The sequence below is a fragment of the Acanthopagrus latus genome, chromosome 11, assembly GCF_904848185.1.
Source record: "Acanthopagrus latus isolate v.2019 chromosome 11, fAcaLat1.1, whole genome shotgun sequence".
In the NCBI taxonomy this organism is placed as follows: Eukaryota; Metazoa; Chordata; class Actinopteri; order Spariformes; family Sparidae; genus Acanthopagrus; species Acanthopagrus latus.
In genome coordinates, this window is record NC_051049.1 from 9,489,434 (window position 1) to 9,503,998 (window position 14,565).

Sequence of the window (14,565 nt, forward strand, 5' to 3'; positions counted from 1 at the left end):
CTTAAGTTACTGCTGAACTGAGAACTGTACTAAATTAGAGAGGAGCACACAATTTGTTCTGGTTTCACACTGTTATTTCCATTTCCTAAAGTTTATATGCCATGTGCTCTTGCATACTGAGTGGGTTGTTTCGTCTGAACTGTTCTGTGGAATGCTTTGGGAGAAGCAACACAGATTTTGAGCCATACATTTTTTGCACAGCTTGATTGATCTTCTTTCAACTTAAAGACTCTCTTGCACACCCACATATATATATATATATATATATATATATATATATATATATATATATATATATATATATATATATATATATATATATATATATATAGGTTTTGGGCTATATTTCATTCTCTTATATGAGTGAACAAATGTTCATTCCAGCTGTGGAGAAGGAAAATCTAATTCATTACTGTGTCTCAACACATGGCCGTCAAAGTGACAGGCTGTGTTGTGCTTCATTAATCACTTATTCTGCTGCAGGAGCCAGACTTAACCAAACGGCCCTGATGAGCAATGGGATAATATATATATATATATATATATATTTTCTTTACAAGGGTGTTATATTGTATGTTATGGTCCATGTGTCTTGACTGACAGCCCTGAATCAATTCAGACTGAATCAGGAATACAGATGAAGGGACAGACTTCCCAAAGATGAGTTGGAGCGCTAACACTGACATGTCCACAGTTGCTTCTTCTTCTCTCTCTCTCTCCCCTCGCCTCATAAATATTAACTACAGACCCACAGTAGAAACATAGGCCATCAATAATGCAGCTCCCCAAAACGCTTCTTCCCAAATAATTGCAGCTACGAGCCAAGTCCTGGAGACAGCCTCCAAGGTGCTGCAGCTGTGCAGCCACTGCCTCATTTTTCCTAAATAATCAGTTCACATTAAGATCAGAGGCAGTGCAGGATAGGACAGGGATATTGGTTTGTATGCCTCTGCTGCTATTATTATTTAGTTTGTTTCTAAAGCCTGTTTCAGGGCACACACGCAGCGACATTCAGCACACACTTCTATCTCGCATCTTCCCACATTTGGCATGGCAGTGCAGCAACAGACGGGACGAGGGACAGTCCAGCAGATGGTTGTAATGCAGCACTTAAGGATGTCAACCGCCATACAAGTCAACAGAAGAAGATGATGGTTGTGGACGTATAATGACTGGATACATCAGTGTTTCCCACACATTCGTTTATATATCTGGAGTCCAATTTTAGCTTTTTGGATGATAACGTCCAAAAAGTCTTTCTGGGCCTCACAAGACTTTATAATTACACAGTTTGGCCATTATGTCAAACTGGCATCAAAGCGTGGTGCTCTTCCTTTGCCCTTGAGCAGGAGACGTCTCTTAATATTTTCAGGAACATGGCAGATGAGGAGCTGTTTTTGTCCGATGCTAATGTTCTTGTAATGTTTAATATTTCACAGCGCAGAATTAGAGTCAGTCCCTCTGCGCTTACTCATTTCTTAATCTATCCAGTTTCATCATTGTCACCGTCATCAGTGAGTCCTGTGATCGGTGAGGTCGCTTTACCTGAAACTGTCTTGTCCCTGCAATGTTGCTGCGTTCATTTACAACAGAGCTGAGCCAGCATTTTCAAGTGTTGGTCAGTGTTGACGTGGGAAACCTGCTCCCATTCACTCAGAGAAGAGCTACCAAACATTTCGGGATAGACTGCATGTCAGAAAGGGACTTAAGTTTAATTTTTATGGTCAGTTATTCACATTAACAACAAATTAACCATTCAGCTAATTTGTGGTTAAAATATACAAAGTTACAAAATTATATAAAGAAATACAATAAAAGAAAATCAATCGTGATATTCTCTGACCAAAAAAAAGTGTTTGAAACTGCAGCTGTGAAATGCAAAACAGGATTTAAGGCGCGCTTTTGCTCCATTACAGCGCTGTGTTAACTTGGTAAAATTGTGGTCAAGCATTTGCTATTACAGGCAATTAACCTTTTTGCCTTTGCCCGTAATGATTATATATAAAAAAAAATCAGATATGCAGCTGTTTAGCAACATAATCAACACCAAACAGGGGAAGGCAATTAAGCACTCCTGGGAGAAGAAAGCCAGAGGAAAAGTCACGCAAGCTAATCAGTAAATAACAAATATTTTATGTGCTTTTCTCCCAACCTTTCGGCAAAAATGTCATCACTTATTTTAGCCGCCTCCAAGAAGCCATTACCCTTTGTCTCATTTAATAACGAACACTAACCAAATCGACTGCAGCAAATCATTAGAAACTACACGTGTGTGTAATTCATGCAGTTAACATGCATTTGTCACAAATGATCGATCTAACAGCCGATTGTTGATTGATCTCCAATGGCATTTACACAAAGCCACAACTAAATGTTGCATAATATGTTATTTTGGGTCTAAAGCATTAAAGGTTATTGATAAACAGACCCACAACAACTCGCCTCCCATGACCTCTGACCCCTGATCCGTGACCTCTTTCCATGAGTAATGACCCCTCAGACCTCAGCTGGGCCTGTTGTCTCTGTGCGCATGAATATGGAACACAAGAAGCTCAAGAAGCTCAACATGCTGGGTGGTCTTCAGTAATTCAGGAGCTTAATAAAAAAGGATATCTGCTGGTTTATTTGACTGTTTATTTGATCCTTAAAATGATTCCGCTCACATAAACACAGATGCAGCGTCTGTGCATGATCAAATTTTCACCATGGTTTAACTGGTGGTTCTTTGGCCAAGACCCAGAATCAGTGGTGCAGGCTAAGAGCCGTCAACAACAACTTTGTACCAACTGTGATGTGTTAAAGCTCTACTGAACCCCATGGGGTTCACGCTGCCGAATTTTTTTGAAAGACTCATAAAAAAAACTAGAAATTCACTTTGATATTTTCCGCCAATGCTGCATCTTCTTCGTCGTCTTCTTCTTCTTCGTCTTCTTCTTCTTCTCTTTTCATTTCTGTCTTCCGTCTTCTGCATCAGCATGCGCCACCGCTCCAGCACTTTAATCAACTGCTCTATCCCTCACTGAGCTCATGGTTCCTCTGTGGCCAATGCGTCCTTGCATGTCTCTGTCACACACACACACACACACACACACACACACACACACACACACACACACACACACACACACACACGCACACACACGCACACGTGCGCGTGCACACATGCACATACAACAAAAACAGCACGCAGCCGCTTTCTGACGGCCACATTCTCCCATCACACAGTTCAGTGGAATGATGAGCTGCTTTCTACTCTTGGGGCAGGGGGGGTGAAAACACACACTTGCACAAAAACGCACACACACAGTTGAGAACACAACAGCAGCCTCCGTCACAACTGGATGACCCGCACCATATGGATATTTCTGGCTTACTTTCAGTCTGGGAGCTTGAGTAGGGAAAAAAAAAAAAAAAACTCTGACAGGAAAAGCTCCTCTTGGCTTTGTGTGCATTGAGGTTGGATCCAAAGACGTTTGAACAAAGGAGGAGACACAACACGAGGGGAAACACCCTCCTGAGTTCATCGCACAGCAGAGTACATGTGTTAAATGCTAAACCAACATATGCTTGTCTGTCCTCCCTTATGCCCAATGACACAGCAATCTGTCTGCAGCAGCTGACCTCTGAGGTTTCCCCGCTCAGCCCTGACCTGGCTGTGACTCACCGATCTCGCAGCTCTCTCCAGAGAAGCCCTGTGGACAGTAGCAGCTATAGCCGTCACCTTCCTGCAGGCAGCTCCCTCCGTGGAGACAGGGGTTGGTCTGGCACGGGTTATTCTCCACTGTAGAGGCAGACAGTGAGGAAAGAGGGAGGAGGGTTAACTGACAAACGTGAATTTATAATTCATTTTACAGAGAAAGAACATTATGAAAGTGCTTTGACTGTTGACAAACTTGGATGGGCGGTGAGCCAGCATCATGCCCCTCTCATTATCCTTACTGAGCCCTTCCTCCCACTGCTCTCTGACAGAGACAGAGGAAGAGTGGAATGGGCAGACAGTACGTAGACCCGTCCCTGTCTCTATGACTTTCTACAAGGTGACGGATCGGCTGTTGTTGCGACTGCCATGCCCCTGTTTATCATGACTGATGCTCGCCAGGCGAAGGACAATGTGCTGAGTCGACCCCCTACTACCGCTCTCCTGCCTCCCAGCCCAGGTCCTACTGATGAGCCAAGGTCCTCATAAATTAGCTGATCATCAGCCAGTCACACCTACTGGTGCGGGCACCTATTTTTATGGCACATTACAGCGTTGCAGAGGAGGTAATAAACACATTTTACGTCGCTGAGCTATAACTCCATGCCTCTTCATGGGGAATGTTTTGGCGGATGAATGAGGGAGATTGAGGAGATTAAGTCATAATTATTGCTCTTATATTTTAGGACGGGAGGAGGAGAGTTTGACAAGGACGGCTAGAGCGCAGAGCAGGCGTCAGGATTTTTTATTCTGTGTGCAAAGGAGGACTGTAGGGAACTGGCTAGATTAACTGTCTTTTTATTATCCAATCCTGATAGGATTGCAGCCCCTGACACAATCTGTCAGGCCATCTAATACACTGCATCTTCACCATAATAACACCCAGACTCACTTAATGATGTATGAGCAGAGAGATGCTGAGCAGAACACAGAGTGCTGTTCCCCTGAAAGTCTGGGAATACCGTCATTTGTGTGTGTGTGTGTTTTTTTACATATCTGTGTGTATTTCTGGATGTTTGTGTGACCCTGACTCATTGCAGGCTGCTGATATATACAGTAATACGAGCGTGTGTTCAATTTCCTGTGTAACAGGGAGATAGACTCCCACCGCTGCAGAGAGGCTTCTGTTGATACACTGGGCCGGGGTGATGATGAAAAGGCTGCCTTTGAAAATGCATAAAAGTGATGCGCAGAATGAGGAAACCATTAGAGGCAGGCTAATTTCCTAAATCAACAGCAGGGAGGAAGAAAACAACACTGTACGTGCTTTGAAAACATATACTGCTGAAAGGTTAACCATGTTCTGATGGAGGTGGTAAAAATCTTAAGGTGAGCAGTGCGTGAAACTTAAAATAAAACACAAGATGGCCTGATTGGGGGTGAAAATGTCAGGTGATGGAGGAGAGAAAACAGAAAAAAGATGGGAAGGGGCTGGCATCACCCATCCATCCATCCATCCATCCATCCATTCATCCATCCATCCATCCATCCATCCATCCATGGGTGTGAAAGTTGCAGCGTTCACAAGCAAGGAGCAAGCACCTGGCAACACTGTCACCGTCTTGATAAATCATGATGTCAGTGTCAAAAAGAGCCATTGTGATGTGCCTTGTGTATCCTCGAAACACGCTCAGATGATTAGTTTGCTGTTGTCACATTTTCACAACATCGACAAGATCTCCGAACTGCTGTTTCATCAAGCGAGAGTGGACAAAAGAACGTCACTGACAGTAACTTCAGCGTGTTTTCATGAGGGGAAATATGAGTCAGAGCATCATTTACTTCCACTATCGCTCTCCACAGCAACATTTTAGGTGATTTGAAAAGTTGTCTCAGCTCAGACTTGAACTGAAATCACTCTGGGTGCCAAAATCATTTTTTGGAGAAGAAACTTTTCAAGGTAGTTTGCGTATCAAAGCAGTACTAGCACCATCACCTTGCGTTGTAGAGACCTATAGATTAGATGCAGAGTTAGCTCGGTAGCTCAGTAATGGTAGATCTGTTGGATGAATGTCTTCATAAATAATAAGCCAAATGAGACCTGGTACAGAGCAGCTTCTTTCCTCAGGCTGTGAGACTCTTCAATTCATCCCTAGCACTCTTAACACATAACAAATAGTTTTAATTATCAGAATTCGACCTGGAGGCATCCATTAAGAATAACTATGTAGATGTTTGCTTATGTATGTCATACAGAGGCCCCAATGTAAAATTGAGACAGTTGAAAACTCCTTGTGGTATGTTTAAGTTGGTAAACTGTACCTGTGTGCTCTGCAAACCCATCCCTATGCATTATTCTGCCAGAGTCACACTTGCAGTGCCAGAGATAAGTCTGACAGTTTTAGTATTAAAACCTCGGCTACACGAACGCCTCCTCCACTTTGAATCACTGCCGAGGCGGACATGTATCTTCTGCGGTGCAGAAGGCAGTGATGCACACAGTGTAACTGACAGCTGAGGACCGGGTCATCAAGTAACCTCAGCGAGGAACGACGTCAGCAGCCAAAAGGTGAACTTCTCATGGCTGTTCTCCCAGTCCATCACACCGCCGAGGGCTCGTGTTGCTATCTGCATGAATACAGCACAGGGATTTCTTTGGCAGTCGTGGAAAGTGAGAGTGGCATATCTTAAAAAGAAATCCATAAGCTTCTTAAGATTTAAGTCGATTGACATCAACAGCTGATAGGGCAAAGCTAGCGCGTGACGGCTGACGACCGCGTGTGGGCATGTGTGCGTTCGAAGCCTCATAAACTTTAAAAATGCATTCCGAAAAGAACCCGTTTACTGACTCAATTTGACCAGTTCAAGCTAAACTTCCTTAATGATGAGATGAAAGGGACTCTTCCTCTGCTGCCGCCCACCAGCACTGATGAATGGTGGCTGTGCTGTCTCCGAGCTGAGCTGAGCTGTAGCAGAATAGGACATTGATCCAATCTGCAGACAATTAGTAACGACTTATTAAACACAAATGAGAGTGCGTTCCTCACCAGCTGTCCACAAACAGTAGCCCGCAGTCGTAGAGGTGACATCATACAGTGTGCAGACATGAGGCAGCATTTATTGACTGTGTTGGGAAATCTTCTGCACGAATAGAAGACGAATAGAAGAACTCGCACGGCATCAGCATAAAAAAAAAAAAAAAAAAAGAGATGTGACTGGTTCCGTGTTTAAACATTAATTTGTTTGGGTGGCATTTTGCGGTTTTCATAATTAGTAATCTGTGCGCTTGCGTGTGTGTGTGCAAACACGTGGAAATTAATATGCAAGTGAAAAACAGATTAAAAAAGGAATGAGACAGGGAGAGAGAGAGAGAGAGAAACAGGACGGAGATGATACAAATTAAAATTTAGCATGGCGAGGCACGAGCATGAGCGAGAGACATGGACTGAGAAAGACAGAGAGAGAGAGAGAGAGAGAGAGAGAGAGAAAATGTCAGTGAGGGAGGGACAGAAAGTCACAGAGGGAGCTATCATACATTTCGTCCTCTCTTAATGCTCGCTGCTAGCTTATGATTAATTACACACTAGTCTCAAAATAGGTCGTCTCTTCCATTCCTTCTGTGCATCTTCTTTTTTTCTGTGTGAAAGACAGAAAGAGAAAAAAGGAGGAAGTCCGAAAGAAAAGAGGGAGGAGACGGACGCCCCAGTATGTGAAAGAGAAACGTAGATAGGGAGGTGGAACAGCAGAGAGGCGTGTTAAGACTTACACGGGTTCAGCTCTCAGGTCTAATAGATGATGTAAAGTCTTCTCCCCTCGCATTGAGCAGATACTGAATCATCCCTTCTTGAAATATGTTCGTTGGTTGACATTTTACTGCTCTACGGGGTCATCTTAAGTTTTTTCTAAGCCTCTCAGGGGAGAGATTATCTAAACGTTGTGGCATATTCGGAAAAAAAGCTACTCCCCGATGTCAACTCATACATACAGCCAGGGTTTAGAACGGACCATAAAAGAGGATTGCGATAAGGGGAAATGTCTTGCATCCCATGAAGTCTGAAGCTGAGTGGTTAGCAGATTCAACACACCCGCACGGCGTCCTGCAGGAAAGCTTGCGCTGACAGAAACACTGAACGTGTGACACACAGAGCAAAAACTGCACACACAAGCACTTACATTTAGTGTATGTACACCTGCTTATCTCCCGCTGCGTTGCTGTGCTTGGACTCACTGAACCTTGTAATAGCTTTGCTGAGACAGAGATCATGCCTCGGCCTGTTCCCCCATCTATGAGCGTGATAAGCCATCACCTGGGCCCGGCAAGAGCTGCCCCCTTAAAATTTAATGCTACAGTACGTCTCTAAAAGGTACTGAGGCACACAGAACAGTTAGAGCCATATGGATGGCTGCACTTAACTGCAAAGAATGGCCTTAAACGCAGTCGGTGTCGTCATCACCGTGATGGCTCGACGAGTCTGAGGGGTGAAATATTCATACTGTCGCTTGCATGGTGGCTGCAGTGAACATGTGTTTTATGTGTTTCGTGAAGTCACAGAGCAAGAAAAGGCATATATTATACATTCGTGTAAGCGGCTCTGTCAGTGCTCAACGGAACCCTAACCAGCTGCAACAACACATCTGGAGCGAGAGTAAATAAAGTCTTCTCAACCGATGATTCAGTTATTTCAGGTGATGTAATACTCGCCAAAATACATAGTGATACCTGGGAACACTGCGACATTACAACATCAGACACCAACAGAGGTGTTTACATGGTTTACCCAGATTACCCTGGCATCGCCAGACTAATTCGCAAATGCACGTCACTGAGTGACAAAAGTTAGAGCAGTTTTTTTTCAAGCAGGAATAAAATGGCAGCCTGATTCTTGTTTTATTTTGGTAATTGTATTCTTCATTTCCTTTTGGATTACCTTAATAGTTTCATCTGTTTCTTATTAGTCTTCTCTGCATTTCATATTCAAGCTTTTATTTTCGGTTAACTGGTTTGTATTTTTTTGTCCTAGATGTCACAGCTGTTTCCCAGTCTGGCACTGGTTTCTGATTCATACTTGTTCAGAAGTGCCTAGTTGGACAGTTTGATCTGACAGTTTTGAGCCTGGATGGATTTGCAGACTCGGGGCCACTGGATAAGTCCACCACCAATCAGGGCAACAAAATGTGTGACTTTTTGAATTTCGACCAGTGACGTGATGTGATTACACATCACGTCACTGACCTATGTCAGTAATCACATCGAAACCCACCCCATTTTAGGTAAGTGGTTGTGACTGGCTCAACATGGGCCAGGTTATTGGAAAACCTGTCTGAACAGAAGGGTCCCTTGCAGACACTTCTGCCAAAGTAATGATTAATTCTGTAAGAAGAATATATCACAACTTAACCAGGAAATTATTGATTAAACTGTTTATGATGGGTAGCTTTGTAACAATTGTATCATCCTTTTGTCTGAAAGTGTTCATCTGTCTTTGTTTTGTTTTGATTAGGGATTTTTTGCCCTTATTGATTAGCTGATATTATGAAGACAAACAGGGAAGGAGTGAAGAGTGTGAACCACATTTGACTACCAGCGCATCCCAGCCTGTTTTTTAATAATGTCTGCATATTACCAAATCTCTGCAGCAAGTGTAACGATGCATATATACATACAATTAAAGCCCAAACTATGACAATAGCTTTCTTTAAAAGAAGGTATTGCCCTTTAGGAATGTGCTGAAGTTCACATCAGAGAAGTTTCATAACATGAACTGTTCCAGGCAAAGCAAAGCTGATAATTAGTTGCAATGACTGTCTGGCTGAACTTGAGGGCTGTTCACTGAGTCATCTGCACGAGTCCAAGTTTCCGTCTCTCCCCAGACAGAATGGACAGTGCAGACGGACTCTCAGGTAGCAATATGATCCATGTATCAACGTGTCCCCAGACAGTACTGTCACTCTCTGCAGATGAGCTACAATTACTGCCGCGGCAAGCTTAATACACACCGGGGGGGGATATATGAAACCCATTTCTGCTGAAATATAGATAACACCTCTCTCTTGCACAAAGATGCAGACCCTGGCGCAGTTTTAGATTACTTCAAAGTGATTGATTTACAGAGGTGAACCATGTAAGGGCGGACTGGGGAGGCGAGGAGGTGGCGGAGGAGTGAAGAAGAAATGGAGAGGAGACAGAGGTTACGTTTGCTTGTCGGTGATGCTGCTCTGGTTTGGTGCTGATGATGTCAGTCTGCAGAGTCAGACAATCTAATGTGTGCAGAGGCTGACGGTCTGCAGCATGTGGAGTGTTACACTCTTCAGCCCTGCGGTCCATAAGGTCATACGCACCACGGGAAGGGTCAGCACCGCCCCGCCTCCCTGAAACCAAGCTTCCACCTCTGCCTTTTAACCCTCCTCACCAGCTGTCAGTCTGAACCAGTGGTGTGCAAGATAAAATGAGAGCTGTTTAACAAGACCGAAAATAAGAAACAACATGTTTTGCTACACATAACAGGGAGATCGTAGCACCTGGTCAGTCACTGATGTGGCAGAAAGTCAGCTGCTCAAGGATGACCGACGACTTCGATACTTGCTGAATCGAGGCTTGAACCCGGTTCGGCCACCTGAAAGGCTGCCATCCTTTGAGAATGAGTTCATATCTTAGAGGGGAAGGTTGTAGATGGAGCAGGTGTAGCGATGTGATTACTGAACCCGGCCTGAGCGGAGCAGCCTCTGACAAACTAGGATTGATGAGCACCGCGGGGGAGGGAGCAGCTATTTCTGTCTGTCTGACCACATGCAGGGCCCTGGTGTCTGGCTCCGTATACCGTACACTACCTCTGTGTTTGTGTGTGTGTGAGAGAGTGTGTGTGTCCAGGGGTGAAAGGGATGAAAACAAGACTGCAGTCGGTCGTGTCAAACATCCCGCATGTAATCCATTACAGATTTAGCGTTAATTATTAATGAACACACTGAAAGTCGCAATCTACACTGGGATACTCAAATAACCAGCACCTACCTGCCAAATATATAAACCTGTTCCAAGTTATTATTAAGTTACTTGGGGCTATTATCAATTTACAGTCATGTCTTTATGGTGTAAGTGGACCCCACAGGTGTATGTGACAAGAGGACATGCAACATGTATAAATTAGAGTTGAATTTCACACTAGAAATCCATTAAAAAAAAAATCCACATAGACGATTTTAGACCCACTTCCTACTTCACCTCTTCTCAACTGCATTACATGTTTTTCCTCTTCTCTGCACAGGCAAACACATCCACACACACACGCGCGCGCACACACACACACACACACACACACACACAGAGTCCTGCATGCACACAAACTATGAGAAAGCATGACACTTGCAATTAGCCACAGTGCCAGCAGCCTGAGACAGCAGAAAGCAGCCGATGCGCTCTTAGTGAGCACCTCAGTGAACTGAGCGTCACACTGAATCAGCCTGTAGAGGACCAGGGAGGAGTAACACGCCAGCAATTCAATACGGCCCGATTCAGTGGGCCCGCACGGTGAGACTGATGAAGAAATTGAGGGTATATTGTTACAAGAGTGGCACTTGTGGCGTCTCCTTTCGTCCTAAATAAATTGCATTATCTGGGCTGTCAGAGTGGCAGGAAAATAATCCATCCTGGCTTTTCATCACAAACGCATTCTATCCACCTTGATTTTGTCCCCCCCCCTCCACTTCTCTGTGTCTTTGCTCTTGTTTTCAGAGGCTTTGTGGAATGAAAATATTGAATCAACCTCATTTCCTCATCAAGCAATATTCTACATACACACTGATAGCAGTCGGCTGACGGTTACTGCCAGTGATGTATCATGAATTATTCATATTGTGACATACATGATTGCTGAAAAGAACATGTGTTGTTAAACATCAATGTCTCGGCATACGTATGGATGATGAATATGTCTTCTCTGGCACAGAAAGTTGTGCAAGAAGCACAAAGGCAAATGTGTGTGCTCCTGACCTTGAAATGAACACCCTTCACAGCACGCACTATATGGTGAGAGAGTTGGCAGTGCCACATGCAAATTAAGTAGTGCAAGCAGATGTGTTGCTTTTCTGACTAAAACTGTGCCTGTGTGTCAGAGTTGTGATGACAAGGTGATTAAGGTGATGAAAAATATGCAGCAGTGGATTACACATTCTCCAACCACTTCACTGATTGAAATCAGCATCAAAAATACACATGTGAAGTGGGTAAAATGTGGGTAAAACAGGCTGTGTTATTTCTGGGACTTCCTCCACTGCGTATAGACTGTGTGGAAGTTCAGATACAGTTAAAATCCCTAAAGCCGTCTGAAAACAAAAGGACAGAAGTGCATCTGAAGTCTCTACTTGAAGTCAAGTCGTGTCAGATTGCAAAGTGATTCACTGTGGGAACTTTGATAAAATCATACAAAACAACACCAAGCTGCTGCTGGAAAAAAACAAAACAAACACACACAAGCATCTCTGGGCATCAGATTAGTTGGATATATTTGAATGTGTGTAAGTTGCAGCGGTCGTATGTTGTGGAAACACTGATTCTGCTTCAATCTTAATTTTGTGTTTTAAATCGAGACACGTCTTTTTAGTCTTTTTCATCAACTTTCAAAAAACAAAAAGAGGTGGACGTTGCGTTTGTAACATTGATGCTTGGCTCTCATACACAGTTAAAGTGAAACTCTCACCTAAATGCCTCTTTCATCGTAATTATGCTTTTACACGAAGGTTTGACTCATACACATTCACAAAAAAAGCCTAGATTGCTCTTTGGCGAGAGTTTCACTTTAAAGTTGATTTGTGTTTCCCTGATGTCAAACAGTGAATGTGAAGATGTCCTTCACAATATCACCACCACCATCACCATTGACACCCACCCATATGCAAATTTAAAAAATGCACTACATGGTTATAGATACAGTATATGTTTATAGTGGAATAGTTATATATATTCTGTGTTTGTTAAGCGACAAACTTTCATTTCGATATGCAAAACTGTTGTTTTATGACAAATGAATCAAACCAGTTTAAACAAAGGAGCAAAGCAAGTTTTTTAATATGCATTTTGGAATGTCACTATACTGTAATAACAAATGTGACTGTGTGATTATTTTGGTTAAGAAGTGAATCGGAAATCAAGCAGTGCCTGCAGAGAATAGCTACTGAGGCATCACATTCGTGGCGGTCTGTCTTGCAAGTCTGCAACTTTGAAAAAAAAAAAAAGTCTCACTATCTGAAGAAGCCGCTCTGCACTCTTTCCCTCTGTTCTCTCCATTTGATGAGCCATTTCCATCATGTCCCACTGTGATTGGCACAGCTGCTTAGTGGGGACGAGACAAATGATGTGACTGGCTGAGAAGACAATTATTAATCACCAAACCCTCCTATTTATATTCTGCTTCCCCCGGACCTCCTGCACATATTGTACCTCCCAAATATGAACTGTTATAATAAGTATGCGCGGACATAACTTCACCGACCTTGCACTTCACTGACCGGGCGTGTTGAGCAGTTTGTTGCAATTATGCCACTACAAAAGGCCGTAATCAGAAATCAAATGCAGGAAATACACACACACACACACGCTCTCACGCACACACACACACACACACACACACACATAGATGTTAGGGATCTCACACTCTCTCGTCTGCATGCTCGTATTCCACTGTGGATACTATCAAGGAGTTGCTCTGACAGCGGGGCAGCACTATTACGAGAAGCAAGCCATGGGCAGGAGGGTTTTGCCTGGAGACCTGTTTAAAACTCAACAGAGAAGAACTGCTTTGCTTGACCTCTGAAAAGCAAGCCTTCCAAAATGCCCCCGAGCCACCATTTGCAATTTGCAAACACAAGCTTTCTCTTTAAAGCTCACCGGCTTCTATAGTTCACACAATAAGAAACCTTCCTCTCCTGTGACTCCTCATTTTATTCCCCCCCCGCCCAAATCTGAGTCCTCCCCTGCCGGGACAGATCTGTGGGTGTGTCTGACAAGCCCTACATGAAGGGACCCCTCAACCCCTTCACCCGCTGTGGGCTGGCTGCTGCATGATGCGTTGTGACTGATGCTGGGAGCCAAACACCCCTGCTGCCGTTGCTCCGCTCTGCCTTCAGCGCCGGGGAGAGTGAGAGGGAGTGAAGTCACTCAGGCAATCTGGCAGCTCGAAAAAACCCCAGCTGGGTGCACTCATCCTCTCCACTGCCACTCCTATGTCGCTAGAAAATACCTCAATTTGAAATCATACATTTCACCGTTAACGTTGATGACGGGTGGCTCCATTTCCGACGGCGTGCTCCGGCATGCGTGACTGGCTGATTCGCTGACAGATACGCGTGTGTCTGACTGCAAATGGAGAATGAAAATGTGAAAGTAACATCTCAGGAGCGCTGCTATTCAAATCTTTTCGGGTATGCTACACACATAATAGAACCTCTATTTCCGCTGTGATGTATATATAGATATATATATAAATCCAGATCCATCTCATTTAGAGGTAATAAAAGCAATGTGTTGGCGCTGAGAGAAACTGATCTGAAAAACAACATGGCTGCAGGCGGCAAGTTTGTCTCCATTCTTTGTCCTCTCAGAGGACAGACCTGTTGGATACAGATAGAGAGGTGAAATATTCTTTCAATAAAAGGAAGCAGACTCCTGACGTCTGATCTGATAGCGCCTGAATGCTGCATTGTAACAGCTAACATTACCCGACCAGGTGAGTCTCTCACCGCTTTGCTCAGCCACACAGTAACTCCACACAGAGGATTATATTCCTTCTGACAGCACCCTGCCAAGCTCTCTGTCTCAATCCATCCTTCCTATCATTTCCCAATTGGTGGCACACAGAGGTGATGTTGTTCGTTGCTTTATGAAACTCAACGCACCCTCAGGGGCCCTAAGGCTGTATCTGACAATAAAAAGTAGA

At 43.9% G+C, this 14,565-nt stretch overlaps 1 protein-coding gene across 2 annotated transcripts in view; it reads right to left on the minus strand.

Annotated features, from left to right (window-relative positions):
* ncanb (neurocan b) overlaps positions 1-14,565 on the minus strand; it is a 185,907-nt gene that overhangs the window by 56,518 nt on the left and 114,824 nt on the right. For both annotated transcript variants that reach the window (XM_037113662.1, XM_037113661.1), the window contains one exon: positions 3,665-3,781. In XM_037113662.1, coding sequence (XP_036969557.1) covers positions 3,665-3,781 — 117 coding nt within the window. The remainder of the gene's footprint in view (positions 1-3,664; positions 3,782-14,565) is intronic.